This window comes from Anarhichas minor, unplaced genomic scaffold, assembly GCF_050575085.1.
Source record: "Anarhichas minor isolate MPS153535 unplaced genomic scaffold, ASM5057508v1 ptg000018l, whole genome shotgun sequence".
NCBI classification, from domain to species: Eukaryota; Metazoa; Chordata; class Actinopteri; order Perciformes; family Anarhichadidae; genus Anarhichas; species Anarhichas minor.
The window spans coordinates 9,058,010-9,070,002 of NW_027466464.1; the positions used below are offsets into that span (position 1 = coordinate 9,058,010).

Sequence of the window (11,993 nt, forward strand, 5' to 3'; positions counted from 1 at the left end):
ATCCTTATGTGGTGCAGTGACTTTTGAGGTCCAACAGCCAAAGAAAGAAGTCAAATATGCAAAGAGAAGAGGTCAAAGCGTGAGTGACGTGATGGTGCGGTTACACAGTTCCCGGTTTGGATCGCGCTGACCCGGGTTCGCTCCTCACCTATGTGAGGACATCAATGTCCACTACCCCGGGGGTCGAGACGTCCGTCTCCTCACGGGTTTTCAGAGAAATGAACGGAGAGGGTTATGGAAATGGTTTTATTAAAAATTTAGTTGCATAGCAAATTTTCAAAATTTGATCCACCCCCCACTCTCTATTTCAGATCTCAGAGTAACCGCACAGCGGCAGAAGAAGACCCACGTCTTCTTCTGCTGCTGTGCGGTGAAGAGAAGAAACCCCGTCGTCCTCAGGTCTGGTCTGGAAAGTCTGCACTCATCTGAGGAGAGAAGAAGAGAAGGACAACATTAGAAAATGCATCACATACATGTATTACTATTACTAAAACAATAACAATAAAGGTTGTCAAAGTTTTACATTAATACATTTTTATGGCAAACTATATTATGACTATTAAAAACATGACATTTTGAATGAACTATCATACAATTTTATTTTTATGACTGACTATATGATGATTTGTTTTAATGACATACAATACAATTTTATTTTTAGGACTTTTTATCTATGATAATTGTTGCTTATTTTATGACATACTATACTTTGATACTTTAATGGAAAACTATAATATGGCTTTTTTTACGGGATACTAAACTATAATATTTTTATGACATACTATACAATAACTGTTTATGACATTCTATACCATGATCTTTTTTTGACTTTTTATGGTATACTAAGATTTTTTTTTACTTTAATGCCATACTATACTATGACTTTTTTTTACAGCATAATATACTATGATTTTTTTTACTTTTTAATGACATACTATACTATGATCTGTTTTATGGCATACTATATTATAAAATATTTTTGACTTTTGTTATGGCATAAACTTTTTAAAAACTTGTTTACAGCATACTATACTATGCTATTTTTTTTAGTTTTTTTAAAGATATACTATCCTATGACTATTATGGCATACTATACTATGACTTTTTTTAAACTTTTCTATGATATACATTTGTATTACTTTTTTTTAATGACCACAACACTAACAAGAACTACAACAATAATCATAATTTGCCTGCTACCACTTCAACTACTACTACTAATAATTGACGTGATATTTACCAAATGTTTGTTCCAAGCGCTCCCGTCCTCGTCTCCTCCAGGCGCTTCAAGTGTCTTTGTTCATTCAGCAGTCTGGACCAGAAACAGAGACGTTTAATTACATGTAAGTCACTTTAAGTCACAAAATGACTCACACTGGTTTAATGGAGATCTTCACTGTCTGTCAGCCCATTAATATAGCGACAAGGTAAGAAATAATACAATAAAATACAATGAAAAGATAAGGTGGTCAGGTTGTTTTGACACATACTATGTAATTCCCCTGGTTTCATTCTCCACAAATTATTATTAAAAAAGGCTAAAATGCAATTAAAACATTTTAAAAATCAAGATGAAGAGAACATTTTGCTTTACTGGTGTTTCCTTACTCTGCAAGTTGGTCCAGCATCCTCTGCTTGTCTTGGACTTTGTCTCGGAGGAGGCTGAGCAGCTTCTCCAGCTGCTACTCCAGCACTTTCTGGAGGATGGAGACACAAATAACACATTACAGACACACAATCGTTCCTATATAAAAGGCATGTGGTTCGACTGTTGCGGTTTACAGCTGTGTACAGATGATAGTTTGTTTCTCAGGTCCATCTCTCCTCACCTTGATGTCCTCGTCTCCATCCAGTCTGCTGCTCCTCGCCCCCACACCTTGAGTCTTCTCTCTGAGAACCAACAAAAGAAGACAAATAACATGGCTGTAACGTCAGCTTGAGGTATTCTGAAGTCCGCCTCAGTCCACAGGGAGGGTGTCATGGTAGACGAGCGATCGATCAATATCATGTCTTATGAGCGCAGCCAGCTAGAGAGACCAGATTCTACTGCGCATGTGTTGAACCCCCACGATAGATTGACGTCCCCTCTTTTAACTCCCCTTAGCTGGCCTACAGAAATGCGTCATCCTTGCAACCCTCTATGAGTCCATATCATTTATGAAGTACGCCCTCTAGTGTCCAATGCAAGGAAGTGCATCTCTGTGGATGGTTAGAAAGCCAACTCCGAAATACGAAAACAAATATTAAACCGTCCAACTTTTCACTTGCAAACAAACGGAAAAATATAATGTATTCAATAATCGACACGAAATTAGCATAACATGCAAATATACCATACATTATCACACAGCAAGCTAGTCCACACACAGTCCACAGGTGCCTTGATTAAGGTTAACATTACCGCTGACAACAACAGTAGAACACCTGAAACCAAAAGCCCCGGAATGACATCGTAACTCACAGGTAACGTTAGCTGCAGGTCTCCCTCTTCCTCTGGTCCTCCATTCACAAACACGCGAGCAGTAACCGCGCAGGTTGTTGTCAGCCATCTTGGATGCGTCATCAGGCGAGCTCGTCCACCTGCGCTAAATAGCGATGACCTCACAGGAAGAGCGCGTCATTCATTGTGGGGGGGGTCATGTGTGGTACAGTGTGTTTCTATGGATTTGAGATAAATACGTTTTAATTAAACTGTGCAAAATTAAAACAGATCATTTCTTAGGTGGACATGGATACAGAGGACAGGACAAGAATGCATAACAGAAACATTTTCTCACTGTATTTGCATTTTGGGTCATAAATTAGGTAGAAACAGGGGATTAAAGTGTGCTTTTATTAAGAATACACTTTGAATATTTGTTGAATAAACTGCATTAAGACACCTCCAGGCTGCATTATTCCCTCTCTGCATTAGAAAACAGTACACAATCTCTTTGTACCCAAATGAACACTATATTTGCACGGCACTGACATTAAATACTGACCTATTTGTAATTTCTCATGACGTTCATTCTGTGTAACGTTCCTCTTCTTCACAAACCTGAAGACTCCACCATAGTTCCCACGGACCGTGTAAACACCAGTCAACTTGCAACCATCTATGAGAGGAAACAGAAAATAGTCTATAGTAATATTGAAAAGGAAAAGTAGCGTGAAGCCAAAAGATACTTGTCATGTAAGGCCTACAGGGAGTATTTCCTCTAATGAAATAAGTTTGAAAGCATTTAGAGCAGTAAATGTTTGTTAATCAAGTAACCAACTCAGGTAAAAATACAGCTCCAACTTCCATCAGCCAATAATCTATAGATAATCAATCACTAAATAAGTTGTCATCTTATTGAAGAATGGATGAGACTTTATTCCATGTTAGTCATTTCTTTTTTCAGTCTTTAGCATTGAAACACACTCTAAACTCTCCAACATGCTCTTTATTATGTACATCTGTCCACAAGTCTCACCTCTGATGTTCTCCACATGTACCGAGATAATTATGTTGAACAAGAACAATGTTGCAGTATTTAAGCAGTTATGTTAGACAATGACAGAATCCTGCATGAAGACTATACAGTGCATCATCACACAGCAAAGGAAAAGAACATCCATTAGTAATTAAACTGAAAGCAGCTTCATTGTTCGAATAAACGAGTTTCTTAAATTCCACAATCTTTGTGATTATTATACGCTGTTGTCCTCACCCTGGTTACCGATCAATAAAGGGCTTAAGAAACATTTGTATTCATGTGACTTTATTCTTTTAATTATTTCATATAACAATGGAGCATCTATAGTGCTGTGAAGAGTCCAAAAGAGGGAACGAAAATAGACAAAAAGGGGGAAACTGAAACCAAACAGTGCATTTACAGACAATATAAATGTGTCAAAGACAACTTTATTTTTTTAAACATATTCTGTATTTAATTTAAGACGGTTGATTGAATATTTCAATCAATTATTCTTTCATAAGTTTACTTTTTGTGGCCTGTAACTATAACGTCACCTGCTGCACGTGAATAAATAAGTAGCTCCTGTTCAGATTATTGATTTTAACAAAATAATTATTACAACAACTCAGTTTCCATCCCCAGCTTGCAGGCAGGAAGGCAGACACAACGACAGCCGGTATCTTCTCACACATCGTTCTGATGCAGCTCGGCTCGACCTGCCTGTGCCAGAGTTTGGCCTCGCCTGGACTGGCCTGGCCTGGTCTGGTCCACTTGGAGTCGTCACGCCAGACCGATCAACACTCCTCACTGGAGACGAAGAGGCCCAGGTCTGTGCTACTCGTCTCCGCTTTGCCGACGTCTGCTCCTGCCTTGCAGCTTCCTGTGGTCGCCATAAGCAGCTCATCTGTGATTGGCCAGCTTCTGTTTCGGACTGTTGGACTGAGGTCACCAGCCAGTGTGGCTGACTGTCCTCATTGGTCCGATGATGTGACGGGTGCAGAGGAGAGTAGCTGTCAGAGGTGGAGCTACAAAAAAAAAATACATACTACATGTTTAAATACAAACACTGCACAAGTTGTGGCTGAAAATACATTCAGCATAACCTCTTAGTACATTCTGAGGCTTGCGTTTGTAATGTTTCCTACCAAGTTTCTCTGGGATCTTACCAGTTGAATGTCTGAGGGGAAGAGGAGGGTGAAGGGTGAGGTGGTCCGTTGTGTTTATGTGGGCTTGTCATGGTCACATAGTCATCCTGCGGCAGTGCTGGTGGCGACATCATCATGTAACCCAGACCCTGCTCCACAGCTGGCTCCCAGCTCTCCATCCCACAGGCTGCAACACTGCAGTGGTGCCCTGTCGCCATGAAAGTTCTTCCGCAGTCGTTTTCCCTCCCTTTGTTCGCTGGGAGATGTTGATCCATCTTCATTTCCATGTAGCTGCCAGTCTCAGACACGGAGCTCGAATGGGATCCGAGAGGGCCGGGATGTGAGGAGGAGCTCAGAGTGGATTCAGGCTCCGTTTTGTTGAGCTCGAGGTAACATTTAGTTGGACTTTTCTGGATTTCAGGGTTTCTGAGGGGCGGGGCCAGACGAGAACCAGGTGGTCTCACGTTCACCGGTTTGTCTCTGTGTTTGGGTCTGCAGCGTTTTAGAGCCAGAAGGGTTTGAAGCTGATGGTGGTTGCAGGTCGGAGACCGGCTGAAGTCAGGGAGAGCTCGCAGTGCCCTGACTGTCTCACGAACCACCTCATGAATGTGCTGGGCAACTGCTGGGTTCCCTGTACAGAGCAGACAAAAGAAGTCACGGTCCTATGGTAAGGCAGACATGAGTGAAATCAGCACATCTTTTACGTCTTAATTACCTTGGTCTCTTGCTCCCATCCAGATCTCTCCAGGACCGTTTGGTGCCGACCTGCCGAGCTCCAAGTAGAACGAGCCATCCAAGTGACCAAAGCGCCTAACACTCAGTAAAGGTATGGTAACCGACGGCAAATTACTGCATGCAGTCACTCGGACCAAGATGAGAGACGTAGCTGTGAGGCAGAGACGGCTCTCCCCAGCCAGGGACTTGGAACAACCCAGACCTATGGGCTTCACTGTGATGGGCCATACCTTAGACGACAGTGAAGGGAGCAGAGGCAAAGATCGGGGTAGGGGTATTTATATCTAATGAAAAGCTGGTAGTACTTAAAAGTTACAACAAGGAACTCTCATTTGCTATTATTTTCAGAAGCGTATAATCACCTGAAACTAAGAACGGTTGGGTTTTCGTTAGCTTAGAATGAACCCTTCATATTTACATTTGGAGCGGTCCTCTTCACGGAGTCCGCCATGTTTCTATAGTACCCCACAACTGACTGGTTGCAATCTGCAACCAAACTGCTAAATGCTCGCAAATCCTGCACACTGTCCCTTTAAATCTAATGCAAAAACAATAAAAATCTGGTCTGACCTCTTTGAAGAACGCAGCAGGGGGCAGGGTGCAATACCCATCATCCTCTTCATCAAATCCTTCTCCATGCTCTTCATCCTTCCGCTCTTCCTCGATCAGTTTCTTAATGGCCAGATACCAGTCTTCTTGTTCCCACTGGTGCTCCACCACCAGTACCATGGTTTGATCCTTGGCATACAGCGCCAGCGTGCAGCCGTTCCTAGCACTGCCACTCCGACTCACACCAAGACAGCACCTCAGGTAAATCACCCTGGGGAGGAAGGAAACAATTTCATTTTGGATTGTAGTTTTTCTGCAGTTACTTGATAGTCATTTCAATTTGTTTGAACCTACCCTTGCTTGCTCGAGCCAAACAGCGCAGCTTTACCAGCAGACTTCTCCACTGCTGTGAACTTCTCCTGGTTCTTGTACCACTCGAGTCGGCTCGGCCCAGTGTGACTTCCTGCTCTCAGGACAAAATATCTTCTGTGATTCCGATCCAGCTTCCCCAGGTAACCTTGTTTCACCACATGGCTCTGTGGCCCGGAGGAGGTCATGAGGGCGCCGGTCAGAGGGACCACGATGTTGGAGGTCTGGCTGGTGCAAAAGAGTTCCTCGTAGAAAGGAGACGGAGGGCTCGACTGCATCTCATCGTGATGCTGGTCCCGCTCCATCTGACGATCATTTGTCCAGGGAGACCTCAGAGGGGATTCAGCTGGCAGCCATGTTTGGGTGGAGCTGGAAGCAGGTAGAGACCTCTCTTGGTTGGTACACCCGCTGTGCCGTTCTGCAGTTTCATTCATTTCAAGCTGAAAAATGCACACAGAGGAAGGAGAATGAGATACTGGATATTTCTACATTCCTTTCAAAGCACGTTATATTAGGATTGTCTAAAAATATGGGCTTCACTTCTCCAATATTAATATCCAGAAATGTTAATACTTCAAATTCAGGCCTAAATTATTGTTTTGTTTCTCTCTTATTTATCATATGAGGCACATTCACAAACAAGGATACAGGTTATACAATTCCAACGCTACTTAATCACATTTACATTTATTTAAATATCACAGAGTCTCTGGTGTCAAACATTAAAATGTGATTTATTTCTGAGGGACTTTAAATGATGACCTGAAAAAAAAGCAAGCATCTAATAGCTGACTTGGTCCAAAATAATATAAGAATAAATGATATATTGATGAATAGCAGCCTGAAGACATAACTACACTGCAGTATTCATTCCCTAGTGCACCAACAGCGGTAAACTATTTTAGAATACTGTTTTTAAATCAAAAATGACAAGCATTACACTGTTTTCCATTTTATAGAATTACAACATGAGTATCTATGATGTCGAATAAAAAGGGGCAAATTACTACTTTCTTGCATAAATGCCTGGCATTTAGCAAATATGTAATTAAAAAGATGTTTTGCAGACCAATTAACTGGATGAAGGGAAAACATGGGGACACAGGAAACTCACCAGCTAATTGTAATTACGCTAATTAACGCTGTCCGCGTTTTTCCACACCATTAAGTCCGAAATGTTGAATTAAAACTCACCTGAAACTGTCTGAAGTTCAAACATTACAGCTGTGCACACGCACCGTTTCTCCGGTGTCTCATTTCAGGCCGTCGGTAGAAGTCCAACAACGATTTCTGAACTTTATTTTCCCTTCAGACTCCTGACTGTCTGGACCCGTCTGTCCGCTCAGCTGCAACAGGCGTTCTGCAGAGTCGTGCATGAATGTCGCGGGAGCGCGCACAGCGTGACGCAAAAAGCAGGCCGACGAGACATTATGACAAAGTAGTTTACGGTTTAAAAACGATGTATGCTTCTTTGTGGAGTTCATCGATGGTAAATTGAATTTGCTAGAAAAGGTTGGAGAAGTCGAGCACAATTTTTGAGAAGGAAATTAAAATATCTGTAACAAAAATTAAACTTGATAAAATGTATTAATAAAAAATATATAAACAGTAACTTTGCAATTATTTAATTGTCGCTTTTTCAATGAAGAATGCCTATTTTAAAACAACGTCAACATAATTGGCAAGAACAAAATGAAGATGATGAAAAAAGATTTAAAAAAAAAAAAGAAACCTCTTGAGCACATTGTCCCTTTAAGATAAAAGAAACGTGTCAGAATAACAGCAGTGCATTCCTATCGACTCGAACTAACGCCTAAATACATTCTATACGCGAATTAACCAAGTTAATGGTTGTAATTTCCCATCAACATGACGCAAAGATGTGGGAAATGAGTGGTTATTTTAACAAAGGGAGTGTTCAAATGTGTGCGAGTGGTTACAGCACTTGCTCCTGTTGAAATAATTGGGCGGAACAGTTTGGTTTCTGCATATTTCAACATCAGTAACTTCTCATTGTGAACACAGTCAGAGCAGGGCGACTGTCAAGCGACCTCTGTATACTCGTCGCTCTCTCTTTCTCTCCCGGGATGTCTCTCCTCTGGGGCGTCCTCTCTCCAGTCCTCAGCTGGACGGGCCTCTGTCGGGTCCTGTTTGTGCTCGGTACAGGGCTGGGAGCTGTGGTTGCAGCTTGGACGGTGAGGCTGCTGGTGCGACATGCCTGGTACACACACAGGCTGTCCTGCTTCAGCAAGCCACATGCAAACTCCTGGCTTTTAGGCCACCTGGGCCAGGTATGACACACACACCGAGGCTGGTAAAACGCACACATGCAGTTATAATTGTCAGTTCTACGATTAATCCTGCTACGCAATCACCTCATCTGTTACATTTAACTGTTGCAGCATTATTGTAATGCCTGGTCAATGTCAAAACAAGACATAAGGAACTGTCGATACAGTGTTGCAAGTCATTCTTACAATATTTCCTCTTTGTGGTTAATTTCAATAAGAATTCAGCAAAGCGTTAGAGTGTAAAACCAACCACAACTCACTCCACTAACCTTTTAATTCAAACGTTCAATTCAAATGTTGGCGTTTATTGTCATGTTTGGTTTGCACTATGTCTGCGCCTCAGATGCAGAGCACAGAAGAAGGCCTCCTGCAGGTGGATGACTTGGTGCGGACGTACAAACACTCCTGCAGCTGGTTCATCGGCCCTTTCTATCACTTTGTCAGACTCTTCCACCCTGACTACGTCAAGCCTCTGCTCATGGCCCCGGGTAGAGTATAATTACCAGGAAACAAACGTTTTGGATCGAAGCTATCAATGCGACATTTCCACATTTTGTTCTTTTTCTCCTTCCATTACATCCACACCTCCTTCCCTCCATCCAGCCAGCGTAACAATGAAAGATGAGCTTATCTACGGCCATCTGCGTCCATGGCTTGGTGAGTGAAACAGCTCATGCTGCTCTGATGAAAGTCCACTGAAAGACTTTGTTTACTGTCATCCTCACCTCCAAACCGTCTCTCCCCCTAAACGTCCCAGGTCAGAGCCTTTTACTAAGCAACGGGGAGGAATGGTCTCGCAAGAGACGGCTGCTGACTCCCGCTTTTCATTTTGACATCCTGAAGAACTACGTCGCCAAGTTCAACACCTCCACTAACACCATGCACGTAAGACGCGGAAGCAAGCATTCAGTTGTGTGTGTGGTTCATCATTTCTGAGTAGAAGTCAGGGTGAAATGTGTACTTTTAGTTTCTGCACGCAAACGTCTCTGTTGCATCTTCTCTGTGTCTCTCAGGATAAGTGGCGCCGCTTGGTCGCAAAGGGCCCGACTACCATAGAGATGTTTGACCACGTCACTCTGATGACGCTGGACAGTTTACTGAAATGTGCCTTCAGCTACAACAGCAACTGTCAGAGGTGAGGACAACGCACATTATTTCTCAAATATGTTTCCATTGTACTTCGATTCTCCTATCTTCTGTTTTTTGTCTTTCTCCTCTTTCCAGGTCTACCAGTGAGTACGTGTCAGCCGTAGTGGAGCTGAGTGACCTGGTAATAGATCGTCGGCAAAAGATTTTGCACCACTGGGACTGGTTTTACTGGAAAACACAGCAGGGAAAACGGTTCAGGAAGGCCCTCGGCGTTGTGCACAGGTACAGCTCACGCACTGTGATCTTCTGACCTTTATGTAGCAGTGTCGCACAGACATATAATACAACATCGTAGTATTCTACAGCAACACCTTCTTATTGTCTGGTCTGTCCTATATTTGGGTGAAACCTGGTGTTTGCAGGTTCACCAGGGAGGTGGTTCAGAAGCGTCGAGCCCTGATCGGCCAGCAGACGAAGACAGAAACAGGCTTCACCACAGCGCCGCAGAGAAAGAAAGATTTCGTGGACATCATACTGCTGTCGAAGGTAGAGAAGAAGAACTAAGAATGAGGGATGGATGGAGACCATAGCTTTAAGAGACTGCAATGTAATTCTGTGTAATTGCAGGATGTAGATGGACGAGGCCTAACAGATCAGGAGATACAGGCAGAGGCCAACACCTTCATGTTTGCAGGTGAGACAGTTAAAAGCTATTTTTCTACAAGTGACAGTTGTGGGAGATAAATAAATGCACACGACTCAAAATTTGTCACAAAATCACAAGTTGACATCCACTAAGAGTCTCTTTTTTTTTTTTTTTTTTCCAACAGGTCACGACACAACAGCCAGTGCGATCTGCTGGACGCTGTATAATTTAGCACGCCACGACTACTATCAGGAGAAATGCAGGCAGGAAGTGATGGATCTGATGCAAGGGCGAGACCAACATGAAATAGAGTGGTAAGACTAATTACTTGTAATTAGTAAGAGGGGGGTAAACTAGTATTAAGTGCAGCTGAAAGTCTGTTATAATAAGGCCGAAATGAGTCATAGTTAAACGTGAATATCTTTATTTAAAGGGAGGATCTGTCCAACCTTCCCTTCACCACCATGTGCATCAGAGAGTCTCTCCGGCTGCACGCTCCTGTGCAGGCTGTGACAAGGACGTACACCCAGGACATGGCACTGCCAGGGCATCGGACAGTGCCAAAGGGTGAGAGGGAGCGACTCTGGGCTTTTTCAAATAGATTTCAGACATTACATTCTACAAGGGAGGGAAACCCCTGATCAGCTAGTGGCGCATTCTCAAAAAGATGTTTCTTTCTGTGATTCCTCCCAAGGTGCCATCTGTTTGGTCAGTATTTATGGGACACACCACAACCCTGCTGTTTGGACAAACCCTGACGTAAGAAATTAAAAAGAGAAATCTTAAGTTTCTTTTCACTTATAACCTGTGTGACTTGTTCTCTTTTAGGAGTTTAATCCGCTGCGTTTTGGCCCTGCATACACAGCGGAACGGGCTTCTCATGCCTTCATCCCATTCTCTTCGGGCCCCAGGTACTGAGTCCTCATTGCTGCAAGGTAAATAAGATCTGGCATGATCAGGAGTATGTTGGTACAGACTGGAACCTGTATGTGTTCACACAGGAATTGCATTGGGCAGAAATTCGCCCTGGCAGAGCTTCGGGTCGTCGTGGCGTTGACCCTGCTCAGGTTTGGCCTGACCCCGGGGGCGAACCCTGAACTCGGGACCAGGTCCGGGGGAGTTCGCCGTCTCCCCCAACTCGTCCTGCGTGCGGAGGGCGGTTTGTGGCTGCAGCTGGAGCCTCTGATCCCGCACAACCCGGAGGAGTCGCAGGATGAATGACGCCCAACAAAATCATACACGCTCCGGCCTTTATGTTTATCGTATTGTTTCTAAATCTATTTGTGACATTTGTTTGGCTCCATGACCCTTTTATTATCACTTTAAAATTAATTGCATATCATTTGTAATAGCAATTTACTGCTGCTACATGTATTATTGTTCTAATGACATGATTGTTGACTGTATTAAGTTGGTTTTTATTATCTAATAAACAAAAAAGATGTTTGGGGTCTGTAGCAGAGTAAAAATGATCTTTGCTTAAAAATATATGAATAATTGCATGTGATTTGCATACTAACAAGAATGTTCCTGTGGATAAATGATACATGATGCATTTATTGCAGCCCTGTTGTTCATCAGATTGCGTAAGGATGATGTCATTAAAGAATAAAATGCAGCCTTTTCGTTTTTCTACCCCACACAAGCTTTAGTTTTCTGACTGCAGTAACAGCCTCTGGACACTGGGGGCAGCGGAATGACGCCGTTTTTGTTTGTGTGTGTATAA

The 11,993-nt window shown here is 42.9% G+C and overlaps 2 protein-coding genes and 1 long non-coding RNA gene across 4 annotated transcripts; 1 reads left to right on the top strand and 2 right to left on the bottom strand.

Moving 5' to 3' along the window:
- Window positions 1-244: 244 nt before the first annotated feature.
- Window positions 245-2,512, bottom strand: LOC142952990 (uncharacterized). The gene is made up of 5 exons (XR_012954757.1): window positions 2,462-2,512; window positions 1,830-1,890; window positions 1,609-1,697; window positions 1,241-1,312; window positions 245-425 (listed from the first exon to the last, which is right to left on the bottom strand). It is a non-coding gene; the product is annotated as an uncharacterized LOC142952990 (long non-coding RNA).
- Window positions 2,513-3,743: 1,231 nt separating this feature from the next.
- LOC142953048 (uncharacterized) lies at window positions 3,744-6,546 on the bottom strand. The gene is made up of 5 exons (XM_076095115.1): window positions 6,227-6,546; window positions 5,894-6,143; window positions 5,304-5,553; window positions 4,610-5,219; window positions 3,744-4,468 (listed from the first exon to the last, which is right to left on the bottom strand). The coding sequence occupies exons 1-5, from the start codon at window positions 6,544-6,546 to the stop codon at window positions 4,069-4,071; spliced, it is 1,830 nt and encodes a 609-aa protein (XP_075951230.1). The 3' UTR covers window positions 3,744-4,068.
- Window positions 6,547-8,267: 1,721 nt separating this feature from the next.
- cyp4f3 (cytochrome P450, family 4, subfamily F, polypeptide 3) lies at window positions 8,268-11,883 on the top strand. Of its 2 annotated transcripts, none has more exons than XM_076094379.1 (13): window positions 8,268-8,532; window positions 8,876-9,020; window positions 9,136-9,189; window positions 9,290-9,417; window positions 9,546-9,667; window positions 9,757-9,903; window positions 10,044-10,167; window positions 10,249-10,315; window positions 10,452-10,581; window positions 10,701-10,834; window positions 10,962-11,026; window positions 11,096-11,178; window positions 11,269-11,883. In XM_076094379.1, exons 1-13 carry the CDS (start codon window positions 8,329-8,331, stop codon window positions 11,486-11,488), a joined length of 1,623 nt encoding a protein of 540 aa, XP_075950494.1. In that variant the 5' UTR covers window positions 8,268-8,328; the 3' UTR covers window positions 11,489-11,883. The 2 variants fall into 2 exon arrangements, with proteins under 2 accessions (XP_075950494.1, XP_075950495.1); XM_076094380.1 differs by having other exon boundaries at window positions 11,133-11,178; window positions 11,269-11,471.
- The last annotated feature ends 110 nt before the right edge of the window (window positions 11,884-11,993 follow it).